The sequence below is a fragment of the Centroberyx gerrardi genome, chromosome 12, assembly GCF_048128805.1.
Source record: "Centroberyx gerrardi isolate f3 chromosome 12, fCenGer3.hap1.cur.20231027, whole genome shotgun sequence".
NCBI classification, from domain to species: domain Eukaryota; kingdom Metazoa; phylum Chordata; class Actinopteri; order Beryciformes; family Berycidae; genus Centroberyx; species Centroberyx gerrardi.
Window position 1 is genome coordinate 2307522 of NC_136008.1, and position 21084 is coordinate 2328605.

The 21084-nt window shown below is 42.5% G+C and overlaps 1 protein-coding gene across 1 annotated transcript in view; it reads right to left on the reverse strand.

Annotated features, from left to right (window-relative positions):
- The window catches only part of LOC139918719 (CREB-regulated transcription coactivator 2), a 40648-nt gene extending 19899 nt beyond the window's left edge, over window positions 1-20749 (reverse strand). The window contains exons 1-9 of the mRNA XM_071908151.2: window positions 20576-20749; window positions 14050-14151; window positions 12764-12880; window positions 12041-12102; window positions 6600-6668; window positions 4334-4440; window positions 1228-1254; window positions 883-962; window positions 358-407 (exon numbers count right to left, since the gene is read on the reverse strand). Coding sequence (XP_071764252.2) covers window positions 358-407; window positions 883-962; window positions 1228-1254; window positions 4334-4440; window positions 6600-6668; window positions 12041-12102; window positions 12764-12880; window positions 14050-14151; window positions 20576-20749 — 788 coding nt within the window. The remainder of the gene's footprint in view (window positions 1-357; window positions 408-882; window positions 963-1227; window positions 1255-4333; window positions 4441-6599; window positions 6669-12040; window positions 12103-12763; window positions 12881-14049; window positions 14152-20575) is intronic.
- Window positions 20750-21084: the final 335 nt, after the last annotated feature.

Sequence of the window (21084 nt, forward strand, 5' to 3'; positions counted from 1 at the left end):
GAAAAGTAATAGAAGGAGCAGAGTAACTAATTACTGCCTCTGGGGAGTAAAAAGTAAAACAATGTTAATACTTTTGAAGTAAGTAATGAGTACAACAAACACACCAACACACCGATATATTCACACACACACCCCCACACACACACACACACAAACACACACCCACACACACACACACAAATAAATACACACAAGCATTCAAACACACGGTCCTTGTTTCAGGGACAAATCAGGCCACAGCATAATGGTATGACATAATGTGTGTGATGTAAGAACGGAGTGTTTCTCCATGGTGGACAGTGTGTGTGTGTGTGTGTGTGTGTGTGTGTGTGCGTGTGTCAGAGGTGTCAGACTCACTTGATGCCGGGGACTTCACAGGATTTGGGTCGAGACGACAGCAGAGGCAGCTGGAGACAGAAAACACTCAGTTCTGCATCAGTTTGTTCATCATATATAACATCACCGCGTCTTTATTTTCAACACTTTTTCACCACTTTTGTATTATTTTCTCTTGTTTTTGCTCACTGCACCACTGTCTACACTCCTCCAACTGACAACTGAAAAAAACTTTATTCTAAAATGAAGCATCCATCTTTTGAAAAACTGACAAAACAAAATGATTAAACACATAATTAAAACAAATTGCGGTGCTTTTTAAAAGGATAGCAGGTAACTTAAGTGATCAGTTGGTAAAATGATAATATATTTACAAATTCGCTCCTCTCTACTTTTGAGATATTGTATATTAAAATTCAGCTAATGTTTTTATTTTCCCCCAAAATAGATACATCATTTTTTGCAAATAAACTATTTACATTTTTGTTAATGCAATTACATTTAATGTAGCCAATAGCAGAAATAATAAAAGTGTTGTGTGTTTACCTTCTTGGTGTCCCAGGGTTTCAGGAGTTTGCCTTCATCCAACACATTCTCTTCAATGGGGGGAACCGGGTACGGAAACACTGAGGGACAAAAGAGTGGAACGCGCACCTCTTTCTTTAAAATAATCATATGCAAATACTGAGGCAGTGTTATTTGTGTGTGTGTGTGTGTGTGCGTGTGTAGTGAGAGTTGGAGTTAATTTAGTCTCAATTCAGCTAATTCCCAAAGTGGATTTTCTAGTAAATCTCAAACCTGGAAATCTTCACCATAAAAACGTTCTCATAACCTCTGTGTGTGTGTGTGTGTGTGTGTGTGTGTGTGTGTGTGTGTGACTATATAACTCACTTCTCCTGCCCTCTCCGTCGTTCTGACCTGCAGGTTCAGACAGACAGACAGAAACAACACATTACTGCACTGGAAACATTTCCTCAGGTTTTATCTCATCCTGATAACGCTGCAGCCACAGAGTTTGTTTGGACCGGGATCTTTATCCTGAGAAAACCACTCTGAACCAAGTATTTAAAACAGAACAGACTCCAGAGTACGGTTGGTTACCTGCAGACTAAACGAAGATTAGTCGAAGATGACAAGTGTTGCCCGGCTGTACAGAAGCCATTTGAGGACATCCTCACTCGCCTGTGTCATTCGTAGATGTACTTTGTTAGACTTAGATGGACTAGAGTCAGGTTTAACTGTCTTTTGTCAGACTTAGATGGACTAGAGTCAGGTTTAACTGTCTTTTGTCAGACTTAGATGGACTAGAGTCAGGTTTAACTGTCTTTTGTCAGACTTAGATGGACTAGAGTCAGGTTTAACTGTCTTTTGTCAGACTTAGATGGACTAGAGTCAGGTTTAACTGTCTTTTGTCAGACTTAGATGGACTAGAGTCAGATTTAACTGTCTTTTGTCAGACTTAGATGGACTAGAGTCAGGTTTAACTGTCTTTTGTCAGACTTAGATGGACTAGAGTCAGGTTTAACTGTCTTTTGTCAGACTTAGATGGACTAGAGTCAGGTTTAACTGTCTTTTGTCAGACTTAGATGGACTAGAGTCAGGTTTAACTGTCTTTTGTCAGACTTAGATGGACTAGAGTCAGGTTTAACTGTCTTTTGTCAGACTTAGATGGACTAGAGTCAAGTTTAACTGTCTTTTTGTCAGACTTAGATGGACTAGAGTCAGGTTTAACTGTCTTTTGTCAGACTTAGATGGACTAGAGTCAAGTTTAACTGTCTTTTGTCAGACTTAGATGGACTGGAGTCAGGTTTAACTGTCTTTTGTCAGACTTAGATGGACTAGAGTCAGGTTTAACTGTCTTTTGTCAGACTTAGATGGACTAGAGTCAAGTTTAACTGTCTTTTGTCAGACTTAGATGGACTAGAGTCAGGTTTAACTGTCTTTTGTCAGACTTAGATGGACTAGAGTCAGGTTTAACTGTCTTTTGTCAGACTTAGATGGACTAGAGTCAGGTTTAACTGTCTTTTGTCAGACTTAGATGGACTAGAGTCAGGTTTAACTGTCTTTTGTCAGACTTAGATGGACTAGAGTCAGATTTAACTGTCTTTTGTCAGACTTAGATGGACTAGAGTCAGGTTTAATTGTCTTTTGTCAGACTTAGATGGACTAGAGTCAAGTTTAACTGTCTTTTGTCAGACTTAGATGGACTAGAGTCAAGTTTAACTGTCTTTTGTCAGACTTAGATGGACTAGAGTCAAGACTTAGATGGACTAGAGTCAAGTTTAACTGTCTTTTGTCAGACTTAGATGGACTAGAGTCAGGTTTAACTGTCTTTTGTCAGACTTAGATGGACTAGAGTCAGGTTTAACTTAAGTTTAAGTTCGTCTGCAATGGAGGGCAGTCCTGGCGTCACAATCAAGCGCTTCTAATCCTTCATCACACGGAGCAATACTGAGGATTGGAAGCGCTTGATTGTAATGCCAGGACTGCCCTCCATTGCAGACGAACTTTTGAGTTTGACAAAGTACAGCTAAATCTGAGTCAAGTCTATCTAAGTCTGACAAAGTACATCTACGGATGACAAATGCGGCTGAGGATGTCCTCAAACGGCCACCGTACGGCTGGTCGGTTCATGTCGTCACGTTGGGTGCAGCAACTAATAATGTCACACTGTCATAGCTTTGTTTTATGTCTGTTTTTTTATTTTAATTTGACAAATAACCGTTTTTGTTCATTGAAATAATGAAGTACATAATAATAAAGTAAATATAACTAGTAGGGATGTACCCGAATCCGATATTCGGGAAAGCACAAATAATGCGATGGAAACAGATATTTCTTCTACCCGAAGTTGCTCATTATTATTCGGGAAAAAAAGCCATGATTGACATGTAAATAAAGGACTTGATTTTCCCTTTATCATTTGTAAAACAGAAAATGAAGTAGTAAAACACAAATGAAAAAAGACCAGAGAGAGAGAGAGAAAGAGAGAGAGTGAGAGTGAGAGTGAGAGTGAAAGTGAGAGAGCGAGAGAGAGAGAGAGAAAGAGCGAGAGAGAGAGAGAGAGAGAGAGAGCAGCGCTCAGCAGAGGGAGGGGGGCTGTGTGTGCCCAGCCTGTGTGACACAGAGCTTCAGGAGAAAGCGAGGAGCATAAAACATTGTGCTTTTTTCCACACACAAAAAAACCAACTGAGCCCGACCCGTCGGGTTCGGGTCGGGTTGCAGACCTCTACTAGCGAGACAGAAGCCTGGTGTGGCAGCTGGATTTCTTTCAAACCTCCGCAACCTATAAAATGAAGCTTAGAACCTGTAGTTTTTAGCTGTATGTGTTAATTTCCTCCATTTAAAAAACCCAGTCGAAATATTGAAAAAAACGACGTTTTACCTTGCATTTCAGTCAATATTCATCCATTTAAGATGTAACATGCTGTATGTATCAGCCATAGGTTTCATGGAATTTAGTTAAAAAAAAGAAAAAAAAAAGAGAGAGAGATGAAAAGTACAGTATGAGGATGTGGAAATATATTTCATAATTAATTATATGCCAATATTAAATAAATTTGATGCTTTGAAGGCACAAAAATTGCATTGCCAATGAATATTAGGTTAGAAAATACAGCATTTGCCCGATTTAACCTGACTTCCGGTATAAACCACGCCCACGTCCGGTCTTCTATCCGAATACAGATAGAGACAGATAATTTTGTTGGTTGAACAGATACAGATACAGATACAGATAATGACGTCTCTGTACACCTCTAATAACTAGCCTACCCTACCTTCCCTCTGCTCTGATTGGTTCGTGCTTCACCTCATCATCAGAGCGAGGAAGTTGAAGCAGCTGAACTTCAGTTTAATATTGTATATTTGATTTTGTCAATATCGCCCACATCAGCCTCTTTCACTATTCTACCATCAAACTGCAGCACTACACCAGGACCAGCACCAGTTCAGCTTGGTTCTGGCTCTGGTTGTGGTTCTGGTCTCTGTGACTCACCGGTGCGCCTGGCGGTCTGGGGGCCGAGGGTGGGCCCTCCTGTGGTGAAGGGGTCTCCTGTGGGGGGGTTCATTACACTGGTGTGGAGGGCCGAGTCAGAGTTGGTCCTGAGGGGCGAGAGACACACACACAGTGTTAGGAGAGAGAGGGAGGGAGAGAGAGAGAGAAAAAAAGAGAAAGAGAGAGACAGAGAGAGAGAGGTGCAGTGACGCTCCACCTGATCAGACAGCGAGAGAAGGAAAGAAAGTGAAAGAAGTGAGTCTGCCACATTAGCTGCTAGATATGTCGTCACCTGTTACAGTTCAAGAAAGAGAAAGAAAGAAAGAAAGAGTAGAATGATTTGTTAATTGTTTTGAGAACTAGTTTCTTATTTAACTTTTATTGTTAATACTGTCACTATAATTTGTATGTGTATATAGTATGTGGCTTTGGCAGTAAATACCTTTGTATTTCATGCCAATAAAGCTCAATTGAGAATTAGAGAGAGAGAGAGAGAGAGAGAGAGAGAGAGAGACAGAGAGAGAGAGAGAGAGAGAGAGACAGAGAGAGAGAGAGGTGCAGTGATGCTCCACCTGATCAGACAGCAATCAAAATCCATTTTTATTGGAGAAAAGAAAAATAGCTTTCTGGGAGGTCGGACGTCGGGTCAGTCTCCTAAAAACTGTTCAGACCAACAGTGAAGCAGCAGTCAGTTCTGGTGTCTGACACCAGCCTGAAACTGTCTGTCACATCTCAGACTTCCCCCAGTACACCTGACACCCAGAGACATGCAGCACGTCAGACACAAAACACAACTGACCTGATCTTCTGCCTTATTTACAGATAGAAGGATGTTGGATCTCTCTAGTGGAGAAACATGATTAGATCTCACTCATTTCTGTCCGCTGACTCCAAACCAACAGTCTAAAGCTCTGTTGTCGCAGGGTGAATACTACCTGGGGATGTCCAGAGTTTTGTACTGACTGTGGTGATTTGAATCCCCTGTGAATCAGCCATGTCTGTACTTTGTAAAGTAAAAACTCCACTGCAAACTCCCTCCATTCCATATTTTGGTGAAGGCAGAGGTTCCCTGATTATACTGATCCTGCGTGAAACAAACTCTCTGCAATTTCAGCCGCATTTATGTTTGCTGTGGAATTTCTTTTTTCATCTTCATCAAGATCTACATGTCACGTAAAATTGAGGCAGTAGTGGAATCTATAGAAGAAGGTTTAAATGCATTTTAGGTGCAAACTTTAAGTTTTACTTGAGTGACAAATTGCACAAAAAAAAAAAAAAAAAAAGGAGATCCGGTCTCCCAAACAAGAAGTATCTCTCCAAAATGGTATTCCTCCGCTATGTTCTCAGACGTTGGACCAATGAGTTTCTTACTAGAGCATCCCATTGATCCCATTGGTTCAGAATCATCTCTGTGGAGAGATACTTCCTGTTTGGGAGACTGGATCTACTTTTATTTTTAAAATACTAATTTTAGTGTAAACCAAGAATAGAAATGCAAAATGCAGACGAACCCAGGATGCTTTCTTGTCTTAAAGCAGGACCCGCTGTTCAATCTGTTCACCAACGTGTTTTCAGGCTGTTTTTGTGGCTTCATTCAAATGAATGGGAAGTAAAAATCTGAACGCTACAAACTCGTCCAGCTGCATCTGATCTTGGTGAGGAGATTATATTCTGCTTTTCATGGCGGTCAAGTCAAATAACAAACAAATGACAAATAACCCCCATGTTAACACTAAGTGGAATATTGCCTCACATTTAGTGCAAAAAGAAAGTAAACTAAAGCAACAGAATAAACACGCAAGTATCCATTCAGAGTTGAAGAATGATGAAGACGATGAAAGGATGGATCATATGAATGAAGTAAAGAAAGAAGGATGTGGAAGGAGAGAGAAATGGAGGATGGAACGAACCAGGAAGGAAGAATGGGCGAAGATTCAGAAAGTTACAGGAAAGAACTGATGCTTGGTGAAGATGAACAAGGAAGAAAACATCAGATTCAAAACTTTAATCTGGCAAGAAACAGAACCGCCTCTTTAAGAAATGTCATCTTCAAACATAAAGTTTGTTAACACACACACACACTTGATTCACCCGCTTCATTTCCTCTTGGTATTAAGACTCTCTTCCCATCTCAAGTTGGGAGAGAGAGAGGAAGGAAGGAAGGAAGGAAGGAAGGAAGGAAGGAAGGAAAGAAGGAAGGAAGACAGACAGACAGGTAGAGAGAGAGAGATCAGAGGAGAGAGAGGAGGAGGGGAAGTGGATTCACCTGTTGAGTGCAGTGGTAGGGAGACGAAACAACTGGCTTTTATCCCCGGGGAAGTTTCCGGACCAATTCCTTTTCATGATCGACAAGAACAAAACGGCTCGTTATTTTCCTCCAACAAGGAATAACCCAAAAAAAAAAAAGATGAAGGAAAGAGGAGTGTGAAGCAACCGCAAGCGAAGGAAAAGGGAAAAGATGGAGGGAAGAAGGGAAGGAGAGAGGGAGGCTGGCGTGCGACTAACAGACGAGACGAGACCAGAGAGATGTAGTGATGCCCATGAAGGGTTTCTGTGTGTGTGTGTGTGTGTGTGTGTGTGTGTGTGTGTGTGTGTGTGTGTGTGTGTGTGTGTGTGTAGAGGCCACAGGTTTCACCTATTGCTACATTCATATTCGTAGACATTAAGCTTGGGACGATATTCGATAATATCAAATATTGCGATATTTACTAAATATTGCGATATTCCTAATATTTTCTGCGGTAATAATTATTATTATTCGTAGTATTAGTAGTAGTAGTATTAGTAGTATAGCAGTAGCAGCAGTAATAGCAGTAGCAGTAGCAGGAGTAGCAGTAGTAGTAGTAGTAGTAGTAGTAGCAGGAGTAGTAGCAGTAGTAGTAGTAGTAGTAGCAGTAGTAGTAGTAGTAGTAGTAGTAGCAGTAGCAGTAGTAGTAGTAGTAGCAGCAGGAGTAGTAGCAGTAGTAGTAGTAGCAGTAGTAGTAGTAGCAGTAGTAGTAGTAGTAGCAGTAGTAGCAGGAGTAGTAGCAGTAGTAGCAGTAGTAGTAGCAGTAGTAGTAGTAGTAGTAGTAGTAGTAGCAGTAGCAGTAGTAGCAGTAGTAGTAGCAGTAGTAGCAGTAGTAGTAGCAGTAGTAGTAGTAGCAGTAGTAGTAGCAGTAGTAGCAGTAGTAGTAGTAGCAGTAGCAGTAGTAGTAGCAGTAGTAGTAGTAGTAGTAGTAGTAGCAGTAGCAGTAGTAGTAGCAGTAGTAGCAGTAGTAGCAGTAGTAGTATTAGTCTCTGGTTGGCTTCTAGTACGTCAGCATGTTTGTGAAAAGGATCAACTCATGGCCACAGAACCACAACAGACGTGTTCTACATGTTGGAAACAACATGCATGATATTCTCATGCAGCAACTAATGGCCATACAGCCATGACAGAGCTTTCTACATGTTAGAGACAGACAACACATGACCGTCTGGCAGGTCGTGGTGGACAACAACCAACTGCTGTGCCGGCCTGATCGTGCCAAGCTAATTTACTGCCATTTATCACAGATTGTTTTTGCCTCTTTATTTGATAGTGGACAGTAGAGAGATGTGTGTGAGTGAGAGGCAGATTCAAACTCAGCAAACATCCCAACCATCGCACAATTTTTTTTATCGACAAAAACCTTTTCCACCTCAAATGAGCATAAAAACTTTTTTAAACTATTGGGGAAATATTGTCAAAATCTGATGTTTCCATTCCACCTTTCTAATTCAAGAAATTTGCATAAAAATGCTTGTATGGAAACCCATCTTATGTGTGTGTGTGTGTGTGTGTGTGTGTGTGTGTGTGTGTGTGTGTGTGTAGTTCATGAAATCAGTGAGTTACGCTCTGTCTGTTACACAAGAGGAGTTTCTTATTCCAAGTCCAGTGACTCTTCAGTCCAGACGACTGCTGGACTCTAGTCTGGTTTATTTATGAGGCTGTTTGTCTTTATTATAACCCCCCACCCCCACCACAAACACACACACACACACACAAATGCTGATCTCTACAGAATTAACTCTCTTAAGTCTTCTGCTGACAGAGCCACACACACACACACACACACACACACACACACACACACACACACACACACACACACACACACACACACACACACACACACACACACACACATACACACCCGTCTCCATTCACCTGATTGATAACGACTGTTCCCTCAGTCTTGCTTGCCAGACATCACAGGAGAAAAATGATGCTTCTACTCTTTTTTTTTCTCCATTCGTCAACGTCTGGCAGCCGTCTGGATCAGGCTTCTCTTTTTGGCAGAATCGAGATCGGTGAATAATGTGAAACTTTCCTGTCTGCGGGCCACAGTGGCTGGTAAATTACAAAAATTCACCAGAAATTTACACTATTTTAGCAGTGAACTAGATGTTGAGAATAGAACAGGACTCTGCAGAGGAGACTTAGGGCAAATTCACTTAAAGGAGGGGTATCATTTGCTTTTTTAGCAATTTTATACAATTACCTGGTGTCTATAAAATACATCTGATCAAGTTTTTTTCAGTAAAAAGCGTTTAGTTATACCTTTAGCTATTCACTTCCCAGTGTTTGTTTCCCACCTACAAGAAAATAGGTCGTTTTACATAAGTACTATATAAGCTACTGCTCTGATTGGCTGGCCATTCTGGAAGGCCCGCCCTCCTCTTAGCGCTGATTGGTCGATTTCAGACAGTCCTGTGTCTACATAGACACTGGAGCAAAATCTGACTGGCTTGTACAAGGGGGAGTGTTTTATAGTTGGTGACTGGGGGGAAAGGGCATAGTAATATGATTCAATTTTATTACAGTGATTACTTCACACCTCCAAGAACCAAAATCACCATAAATACTAAGAATTGCCACATCCTAGGATACCCCCCCTTTAAAATTCACGCATATTTAGAGCGGTTCAGTCAAACTCTGTCTGCAGTGTTTCCTCCTTCAGTTCAGTTGGTTTGTCCAGGTGAGAACGATGACCTTTGAACTCTGGTGGCACCAAATAACGGCACCGAGAATCTCAGTCCTCTAACAAGAGAACTGCGGTGCGGTTTGTTGATCCAACCGACTACAGGAAACCACCCCGAAACACAAGGGATTATGGGTAGAAGGAGACAGATGTGGTTCCTCATGCTTGGAAAGCCCAGCAGAACAAAATGAAGTCTGGACTGATGCTCATATTCAGATATTTCTTCATGTGTTCTGAACTGGTATGAACACCACAGAAGAAGAGACAGACAAGTCCATCATGTTAGATAAAGTTACAGGAACTGGAATCAGATTTGTTTTGACTCCAAAATCTTGTAACCTGCAGGATGACAGGTGACCAAAAGTCTGTCCAATAAACGAGCTGCTTGTGAGTCATGTGACTTCTGTCTGTAATTGGTCAGTGTGAAGCTGAACGAACCAAATACAAAAATGCAACAAAGTGAACTTTTCCACTCTGGTTCAGACTAAAGAAACCCAGCTAACCAAGTTAAAATGATTTGAACTCTAACCCTGTTTGCTGCTGACCTTTCAAAGCGCGTCCAGTCAGATTACAGATGCACAGATGGAGGAGGAGTTAATATTGTGTGTGTCCGAGTTTCCAGAGTTTTACAATACAACATTGAAATAAACAAAGATAGCCCGCACTCTGTTTCTTCTTATTTTCTTTTTCTTTCAGAGTGTGGGCTATCTTTGTTTATTTCAAGATTGTCCATATGTTCCAATATAACATTAAAATGTTACCACAACCTCAGGGGAAAAACTGGATTTAGCTTTTTAATTTTAGCAATGGCAGCAACAATGTGTTTGTCCTGCCTTCCTGATATGAACTCTTCTGTGATGACGTATCAGCGAGCCTCCCTGTGCCGAACCTAGCGGTCAAAGCAACTCAGACTGCACATCATGTGTTGGCAGCCGAACTAACCGGCAACTTTCACTACTTTACCTGCCAACTCAGCGTTTAGAATAAGACTCCAAATGATGGTCGGTTACTTGAGAAAGTGACTGTTAGAGGAGTCTAACTTATCAGACACAGACAGAACCTGCCAGCACTTCAGAGGGGCTGGAGGCAATTTCCCAGCCGTATGTGTGTGTGTGTGTGTGTGTGTGTGTGTGTGTGTGTGTGTGGCTATGTGCAGTAGACCCGATGTGATTGCGGACCAAAGCCAGTATCTCTCTCTCTGAAGGGTTGTTGTTGTTGTCTTGTTAGAGGAAGACCAGAAAGACGGCAGGCAGGCAAACAAAATTAAAGGACGGGAACTTTGCAGAAAACAGAAGAGAAAAAGCCAAGAAAAGGCAGATTCCCAGGAGGAGGAAGTGCAAAAAACAAAAAAAAAAAGAGGAGAAAAAGAAGTGAGAGTTCTTCAAAACCAGCTCAGGTTTGGAGAGGCGGCGGCTGAAGCCAGCTAGTTCTCCTGTTAGTCCTCTGGAGGTTAGTACGCACTGGACAGCCAAACCAACCGAAGCAGCAGCCTCACTGACAGCCAAGAAAACCTTTGTGAAGCCTTAGTGCCTCTTATGGGATTTTGATTGGAATTTTGCTAGGGAAATTCTCCTTTCTCTGTCAGAGGTCAGAGGTCAGGGTCTGCAGCTGGTAGGGATTCGGTGTCTTGTCTTTCAGCTGAAGGACGCTCTCCCTAATCAGGACGACACCCTGCTGACCTTCTGTACGTACTTGTAGGACTTTTGTCTGCAACTTTCATGTTTTTATTTGCTTTCTTGAACAACACTTCCCTGAACGGGGCGTCCTGGGGGCTCAGCGGTCTAAGGCGCGTACCATGTAACCAAGACTTCCCTGAATGAGATTTTTTTTTTAATGGGACTGCCTGGTTAAATAAAAAGGTGAAAGACTAGAAAACACAGGGTTTCCGCAGGTTTCAGAAAGTCAAATCTAAGACTTTTTAAGACCGCAGAAATTCTACTTGGAATTGAATTTAAGACCGCTTTAAAATTTAAAAACAAAATAAAGAAACATATCTGTGAAAACCAGCTTATTTCTGACTGAACACAGCTAATGAAAGTTGTGAAACTATAAACAGGCAGAATAAGAAATTACTAGTTAAGGGACTTGAAGTCCAGCTGACAGGATGCAGATTGTTCTAACTCTGTTCTGGATTTATCTAAGAAACCTGACATTACATGATGAAGAAAACCCTGAACAACCTCTAGACATTTTAATACTTTTTAAGGCCTGAAAATTAGATAATTTATTTTGAAACACAGACATTTTAAGGACCCATGGATAGCCTGGAAATAAATAAAATGACACTGACCAACGTGTGACTTGACCAACAACAGAAATGGCGTTTCACTGAGATCTTCTGCCAAGCCACACTGAGGACAAAATTTACCAGATGTGGATTTGAGATTTTATGTCCAATAATGTGACTTTTTGATCATCTCCATTTTGTTTTCCCATTACTTTCTTTTGTCTCTTTTGAGGTGAGATGTGCCCCCCTTATTTTTTGTTTTTTTACATGTGCCAACACATAAACTCAAACTCCCTGAGCGTCTGAGGCGTCACATAGGCTTCAGAAAGGCTGAGCAGTGGGAGCAGCAAGAATCACACAAGATGCTTTGGAAATAACAAACAGGCTTCCCCACGGACAGCCGGGTCTCCACGGAGACAGCCGGGTAGGGTGGGGGTGGGGGGGGGGTGGGGGTGGGGTGGGGGGGGGGTTAGGGGGTTGGGGGGTCCTGATCATTACCTTCTCCAGCTGGGATCGGGGGGCGGGGACAGGTAGGCGGAGTTATACGGAGAGCTGTCCACCTGAGGAGACGACTGGTTAAGGCAACAACAGTGTTATAGATTACAGAGTAACAGATTACATGTAACTGAAGTGGAGTACTATAGAAAAATGATAACTGTGCTGAGATGTTATGTAAAAATCCCCACAGAAATGAGATTACAGATACTTTGGAAACATAAATTTAGCTGACACATTTGCCCAATGTCTAGCGTTTCTTAGTTAATTTGACTTAAGTTTACTGAAGGGTTTGATTTGATTTTACCAAATCAAACCAGTTTTTTTTTCTCTCCAAGGAAGGGTGACAGGATTTTGCTCAAGCCTACTTTGAAATAAAAGCGAGACCCTCCACCTTGTCTGCAGCACGTTGTGTTGCTGCTGCGATCTCAAAACACTGATAACTGTCCTACTGACAGAAAGCAAGATGGCAGGAGAGCAAACCTCAAGACCTTGCTAGATAAAAAATAAACTAGGGCAGCTCCATGAGGGGTTGGACAGCAAAGACTTGTTTGATGATTTGGTCGGATGTGAAAAGAGACAATGAGCAGACAGTGTGGTTGTGGTTCTTTAACTGTTAAACCTGCAATTCTTTGAGGGATGAAGGAGGTAGAAATCTACTTCCCGTACAGGTTAAACAATGTTTAGACCTGCTGACTGTGGTTCAGACTCTGAGCTGAAGGATACTTGTCGGTTGCGGTACGGTCGGACCGGAGAGATGAAGCGGCGGTCTCTCTGGACTCGCTCCACCAGACCGTGATGCCGAGTCGAGCGGCTTGACTCCAGAGTGGAGGGGAAGGAGCCCTGAGAAAGAGAGGGGGGGGGGGGGTTGATTTGATTAGCACATTTACCCAGCATGCCTCATATGCCTCATAAGAGCACAGAACTGCAAAATCAAGAAAGGCTGACAAAGAGAAAGTGGAAAGGAATTAGTTACAAACAGATTTGGCTGAAATTTGGTGGACAGATCGCTCTTGGCCCAAGAATCAGTTAGTAGCAGTAGTAGTAGTAGTAGTAGTAGTAGTAGCAGCAGTAACAGTAGTAGTAGTAGTAGTAGTAGTAGTAGTAGTAGTAGTAGTAGTAGCAGCAGTAACAGTAGTAGTAGTAGCAGCAGCAACAGTAGTAGTAGTAGTAGTAGTAGTAGCAGCAGCAACAGTAGTAGTAGTAGTAGTAGTAGTAGTAGTAGTAGCAGCAGCAACAGTAGTAGTAGTAGTAGTAGTAGTAGTAGTAGTAGTAGCAGCAGCAGCAGTAGTAGCAGTAGCAGTAGCAACAGTAGTAGTAGTAGCAGTAACAGTAGTAGTAGTAGTAGCAGTAGTAGTATTAGCTCTACTAGTAGTAGCAGCAGTAGTAGTAGTAGTATCAGCAGCAGTAGCAGTTGTAGTAACAGTAGTAGTAGCAGTAGTAGTAGCAACAGTAGTAGTAGTAGTAGTAGTAGCAGTAGTAGTAGTAGCTCTACTAGTAGTAGCAGCAGTAGTAGTAGCAGCAGCAGCAGCAGCAGCAGTAGTAGCGGCAGGAGTAGTAGTAGTAGTAACAGTAGTAGTAGCAGTAGTAGTAGTAGTAGCGGCAGTAGTAGTAGTAGTAGTAGTAGTAGTAGTAGTATCAGCAGCAGTAGTAGTTGTAGTAACAGTAGTAGTAGCAGTAGTAGTAGTAGTAGCGGCAGTAGTAGTAGTAGTAGTAGTATCAGCAGCAGTAGCAGTTGTAGTAACAGTAGCAGTAGCAGCAGCAGTAGTAGTAGTAGTAGTAGTAGTAGTAGCAGTAGTAGTAGTACTAGCAAAGCACTTGGAATGAAACAGTTACAAAGTGCTTTACAAAGGAGCACATAAAAATTAAAAAAATTAAATCAACAGCAATAGTAAAGAGCAATTTAAGCAAAGTAAGAAACAAAATAAATACAAAAAGGTCAAGAACAACTATTAATGTCTGATCAAAGAGGAAATGACATCAGAATTGAGAGACGGCTGGCTGTCAGTCACCTGGAAGTCCTGAGGATTCCTGCCGATCTGGTTGACGTTGGGCAGGGAGCCGCCGTAGTACGGACCCTGGTTCCTCGCCAGGCGAACCTTCTGAGCCTGGAGCTGGGGGGGGGGGGGGGGGGGGGGGGGGGGGGGGGGAGAGCAGGAGAGAAGAGGAGATGAAGAGAAGAAGAGAGGCAGTGAACAGTTAGACGAGAAGACCTGCGTCCTTCACAGAAAACTCCCAGCATGCACTGTGTTAACTGGCAGACAGCTGGTGTGGAGGCAGAGAAGGCCCAGTCTGCCTTCAAAAATGAGACAGAAGGAATTTGAACTGCACTTCATTATTAATTTTCTAGGCCTGGGTCTCTTTTATCAGACTGACTTACAATGAGGTCAACAGTAGAATAAGCCTCAATTCCTACATCACCAGCATTACAAGCAGCAGATTAAGGAGGTCAAGGGTCAGAGGTCACAGCACCCTGACAATATTCAGCATTCAGCAGTGATGAGCAACAACACTGCCACCAGTAACAGAGAAGACGGGAAATAAAAACAGAAATTGCCCCAATATCTCATTAAATTACAAACAAACAGGATGGGAAATGACCAGCAGCCACATGCTGCTAAATTTAGACTGTGGCAGACAAGTTGTGGTGCGTTCACAGCCAGCGTGTTCTGAGCTGTTCACAGAAACTCTGCAGTGTTTTCTCCTTTAGTTGACTTCATTTTTCCAGGTGAGAACAACAACATTCGAAATAACCGCACTGAAACGCCTGAACATGCGACCTGAAGTAGTTTCTATAGCACAGTGTGCATCATGTTCGCATCACAAGTAGAGCTGCAACTAACGATTTCTTTCATTATCGATTAATCTAATGATTATTTTGTTGATTAATCATTTACTCTGTAAAATGTCAAAAATAAAGACAAATGCCCATCACAGTTCCAGAGTCTACAGTGATTCTTGAAATGTCTTCCTCAGTCTGACCAGCAGCCAAAAACAACAAAGTATTCATTTAATAATGAGATGAAACAGAGAAAAGCAGTACATCTTAGCATCTGTGAAGCTGCAACCAGCAAATGTTTGGGATTTTTAATTGATAAATGACAAAAACGATTAACCCGGGTTTGACCCCCCCAGTTTCAGCAAGCATCCGTCCTGCTGAAGTGTCCCTGAGCAAGACATTGAACCCCTAGCAGCTCCACACCCCGACCTCTGACCTCACGGGGCACTGTGTGGAGCTGCTGACTCACGGTCTGCTGTAATCAACCATTACTGTTTGTCGTATTTGATATGGTGGTTTAATGTCATGTGGTTTATTTTAAACCCTGCTGTGAACCAGATTCCCTTTGTGGAATGATAAAGACTTGAAATGCACTGAAAAACAAAACATGAGGGAAACTGTTGAGGTTAGCAAACCTATAAATATGATTCTACTGCATGTGGACACACACACACACACACACACACACACACACACACAAGCTCTGGCCCTGTTTCTTGGAGTTTGTGATGTACTTGTTCCACCTCCTGTTTCTGTTAGCCTTATTTTCTATCTGTATTCGTGTCCTTGGTTCTTTGTAAAACACGCTGTGACAATCCTGTTTGTTAAAAGCATTTAATAAACAAACTTCACAGATCCATTTGAACAGCGAATCCTTGTTTTTTGGAACTTTTGGACCTTTGAAAGTAATGTTCCTGTCCATGCTAGCAGCTATCAAACCAGTCCAGAGTGTGGAGGCCTGCAGCTGTTGGACGACAAAAGCTGAATAATGATTGTCCAGCGAGGAGAATCATTCCCGAGGTAAACTGGTGGACAGGTGATGAGGTTCGGCCTGACTCAGTCTCAGGTTTAATGATTCCCTTCAAGGAAAAATGATCTTTGAGGTGTGGAGAAAGCCTGGGACTGCAGAGCCAGAGCTTTGACACGAGAGAGACGACTAACTGGGATGAATCTGAACAGCTGATTATTTGATGGAGAGCTTCATAATGAACTTTTCACGACTGGAAGCTAACTCGTCTTGTTCAGATGCTCATTAAAAACTTGAGTGGCAAAAATATAATTTCTAAGCTATAAATAGAGCAAAGCTATCCTGTTCTACAACTGTAAACACAGACTGATGAAGTTGAAGTTGCTGATGAAGGAGTGCTAGTATAGGAATTCAGATTTCCATCTTCCTATACTAGGGACTATATATTGAAATTCAAAAATGTGTCAATCCGTATGTTGTGTCAGGAACATGAATGGTGATATCAGCTCCATGTTATTCTGCTGTCAGGAACATGAATGGTGATATCAGCTCCATGTTATTCTGCTGTCAGGAACATGAATGGTGATATCAGCTCCATGTTATTCTGCTGTCAGGAACATGAATGGTGATATCAGCTCCATGTTATTCTGCTGTCAGGAACATGAATGGTGATATCAGCTCCATGTTATTCTGCTGTCAGGAACATGAATGGTGATATCAGCTCCATGTTATTCTGCTGTCAGGAACATGAATGGTGATATCAGCTCCATGTTATTCTGCTGTAGTAATCACTAATGAGACTCTTGACCATCACAGTTTCACAAGCTCTCCATCCAAATTATATTATTGTCACTTTTTTAATGACATTTTTAAATTGTTGTTTACATTCTATCAGCCAATGGCATCGCTAGAAAGATTTGTGTCTCAGAAATAAACAGAATTCTGCACAGTCAGACTTTTATTGATCACATCGTATCGTGGTTGTATTGAATCCTGAACCCCAGATCGCGTATCGAATCGTATCAGGAGATAAACATATCATCCCCTCATTATCCTATATACATGTATGATCAAAGATGTTTAACGAAAATATTGTTAACATCTGATTTGGTTTGAGTGGTTACAGTTTAAAGGTTCAAAAATCCTGGCAGTTTCAGACTAATTCCAGGAAACGCATCACAGCTGGACTCTGTCCTGATTGGCTCCTTCACTAAAGAATGACTGAAATCCGTCCAATCAGGCCAGTTTGTAGCATCTGAACTGGAAAGCCTCCACTCAGCAGGTTTACCTCATTTGAATCAGAGGAGCTGCTGCAGTGTTTAGTTTGAGTTCAGCTGTATACAGTATATAAAGGCTAAAAGACAAAAAGGAGAGGCAACATGGAGAAGCAACTGTGCAGGTGAGATGAGGAAATCCTGAGGGGATTCTAAAAATATCTCACCTGAAAAAACAAACTCATGATGACTAAGATGAATTTAACAACCAACACAGTGTGCTCAGTTCAGTCTAAACAATGATCACAGCCTCTGTCTGCAGCTGAATAACAGCTACAACATGACAACAAAATACTTACAAGCTGACAACACCACAGCATGGATTATTCAGAGCGGACAGCAGTTATTCTGCAGGATAAAGAGGCAGGCTGGAGACCGGAGGGTTGCTGGTTCCAATTCCTGGACCCAGAGAGAGGAGGAGTAACACCTCCCTCAACAACCGTCTGGAAGCCCCTGAGCAAGGCATTTAACCCCCAAGTGGAGCTGCTCAGTGTCACTAGTAGCAGACTGTGGTTGTACTGGGCAGCTCCCAGTCTGAATGTGTTGAACTGTATAAATGTGAAGTAGTGCTGAAAAATGTGTCAATCCGTATGTTGTGTCAGGAACATGAATGGTGATATCAGCTCCATGTTATTCTGCTGTCAGGAACATGAATGGTGATATCAGCTCCATGTTATTCTGCTGTCAGGAACATGAATGGTGATATCAGCTACATGTTATTCTGCTGTCAGGAACATGAATGGTGATATCAGCTACATGTTATTCTGCTGTCAGGAACATGAATGGTGATATCAGCTCCATGTTATTCTGCTGTCAGGAACATGAATGGTGATATCAGCTCCATGTTATTCTGCTGTAGTAATCACTAATGAGACTCTTGACCATCACAGTTTCACAAGCTCTCCATCCAAATTATATTATTGTCACTTCGTAATGACATTTTTAAATTGTTGTTTACATTCTAGCAGCCAATGGCATGGCTAGAAAGATTTGAGTCTCAGAAATTTTTCTCAGGATTCTGCACAGTCAGACTTTGTTGTCACTGAACTTTTATTGATCACATCGTATCCTGGTTGCATTGAATCCTGAACCAAATATCACGTATCGAATCGTATCAGGAGATAAGCAAATCGTCCCATCACTATTTTTTAGTAGCATTGACTTGTGATCAGTACCTCTCTAATACCGGTGTATTTATTTTTTCATTTTTTATCAGCACAAAATAATCAGGATTATCATTTCAGCCTGAGTTGTGCAGCCTGATGGTGACAACTGATACACAACAGAGAGGAGGAACTACAGCTACAGCAGACAGAACGGCCTGGAAATGAAGCTACTGCTGCTACCAACACACACTCATCCTCTACACACACACACACACCTGATGTTCCATCTCCCTGCTGCTATTAGCTGATTGGACCACCCACGCACTCCTGCAGTGATGTGTGTGTGTGTGTGTGTGTGTGTGTGTGTTGGTGGGGGGCTGTAAAGGACAGGGCCCAAAGGAATTCCCAGAAGAGACAGAGCCATCATGGGGTGGGTGGGCATTGTCAGTAAATGGAGGAGGGGTGTGTGTGTGTGTGTGTGTGTGTGTGTGTGTGTGTGTGTGTGTGTGTGTCCCAGCCGTTGGGGGCGGTCCAGTGATGGCACGGAGCCCCTGCCTCCTGTGCCAGCCGCTCCATTTCCAGCAGGACGGCTTCGCTGTCTGCATCAGCTCTTTCTGCATCCTCCAACAGAGACTCATTAAGACGGAGTCAGAGCCGGTCCTGCCTGTCCTTCACTCAAATCACAGCCAACAGGACTTTGACGCAACTACAACAAGTGAAAAAAATTCTTACGGTGGAACCTGACAATTGCAAAGCTCAGTACAGGAGGACCAGGCAAGCTCTGCTGTGTGAATTCATACTAAAACGACTAAATGGACAGTTGTATGTGAGGATTTAAGTGATGGTTAGTCTCAGTCAAAGCTGGGACTAAACAACAGGCTGTCAGACTGCATTTCCACACAGCTTATCCTGGTTCTGCAGCTCTGACAGAACTGTGTGTCTAATGTTAGTTTGTTGGGTAAGTGACTGGTTAAGGTTAATTACAGGAGTTAACTGTCATCAACTGGCAAACAATGCAAAGTATCAGCCAGCGCTGGCAGTTCCAGCAGTGTGGCTGGTCAATGCTTTAGCAAAACTCAACTTCACAGCCAAGTCACTTTGTTGCTTAAAATGTTATGCTATACCAGACTAGCTAAACTTAAAGCCAGGGTTCCCAAATGTTTCACATCAAGAACTCCCAGGTAGACAGAAGACCCCATTTAATCTGACAGGAGTTTTGCTGTATGTCCTGTAGGTGAAATCAGAGTCATTCTTTCATATTTATTTATTTATTTATTTATGTATTTATGTATAGTTATATATTTCTAATGAATTAAATAGCAGAGAAATTTGAGTATTCCTCATTTTGCTGGGGACCCACTGGAACCCCTTCCGGTACTCTTGGTGGTCCCTGAACCCTAGCTTGGGAACTGCTGACTAAAGCTAACGTTTGCTGACTTGCTAACTAACTTAGCTAACAACTAAACTAAGAAACAACACGAGCATTTGACATTTGTTTAAAATCACTACAGGCAAACGCAGAATACTTCACGTTTACGCTGCTAATAGACTGATTTAAGTTAATGTCAGTTAAGCTAGCAGATGTTAGTAACTCAGGGTGACAGCCCCGTTACCCGCCGTTCTCTCTTACGGAAACATTGTTACACCAAACGCCATTCAAAAATGTGGCAATGTAACGTTGACTTACTTATTTATAATATACACCAGGTAGAACATGACTTGCAGGCCTTTAATGAATCGTCTGGGACCACTCTTCAAATCGGCATACATCAAATACACCAAGCAGCCAACTCAACTTTTATATTTGGTTTGTCTGCTATTTCCACAATTTTCTTCCAGCAAAATATACCGTGATGTGAGGTAGCGGGCGGTGGGAACCAACTGTGAAAGTTGATATTTTATTGAAATAGAAGTGCTGATTGGTGGATCGTCTCAATGCCGAATTTAGCAGAACATAACGACCTACAAGAAGTCTTGAGTCATGTTCTACCAGGTGCGTAGGTGTGTCGATAAACAAGGGCACATTAAACTGCCAGATTTTATAATGGATTTTGGCGTAATGTTCTCCCCATTCAGGAGTGAACTGAACGTATCGGGGCTAGCGGGGTGACAGCGACGTTAACGTAACATAGTAAACAAGCCAAGTTAGCCCTTCTAGCTAATACTTGCTAACTACGCTAACGACGTATCGGAAATGGGCAACAACCAACAACAACATTTTTTGCTAGCAGCAGTCAGCTAACAACAACAGACACTTTGTCGATGTCCTGCCGTTGTTATAAACGCACCGATTCTAACCAGAGCGCCATGCAGAAGCGGTAGATAGCGTTTCTTGGAGCCTGACAAACCCAGGCAAGGCCTCTCTTCCTCCGGGCAGCTCTCCTCCTCCTCCTGCCTCCGTCTCACACTTACCCTGGTAGAAGTGATGTCCATCATAACCTCCTGGAAGGCGGCTGTCTCCTCGGCCTGCCGCTGGGTATGCAGCGCTATCTTCTCGCTAAACTTTCGGGGGTTGGAAGCCCCGGACCCGGTGCCCGAAGTGGGTCCGGGTCCGGGTCCACAGGCGCCTGTACCCGTCGCAGACATCTTCACCGAGCGGACGGGACGACTTGACGTAGTGGAATGATTTTACCAGAGAGGAGGGAAAAGCAGTGAGCTCTCACTCTGCCGCTACTTCCGGGAACCGCAAACGTCAGGCAGTGTGTGCTATCAGTGGGAAAGTAGCGGGATGGTCTACTGTGCAGATACCTTCCGTTAAAAACAGTTACGATTTATTTGAACCATTTAAACAGAAAATACTGTCGAATTCCAGAGCTAAAATTTACATTTTCGTGTAGAGTAGTTGTGTTTCACGACTGTACCCGATCGGTCACTATGGTAACAGCTTTGCTAGGAGCAGAGCGCATGCGTTAGGTGTGAAC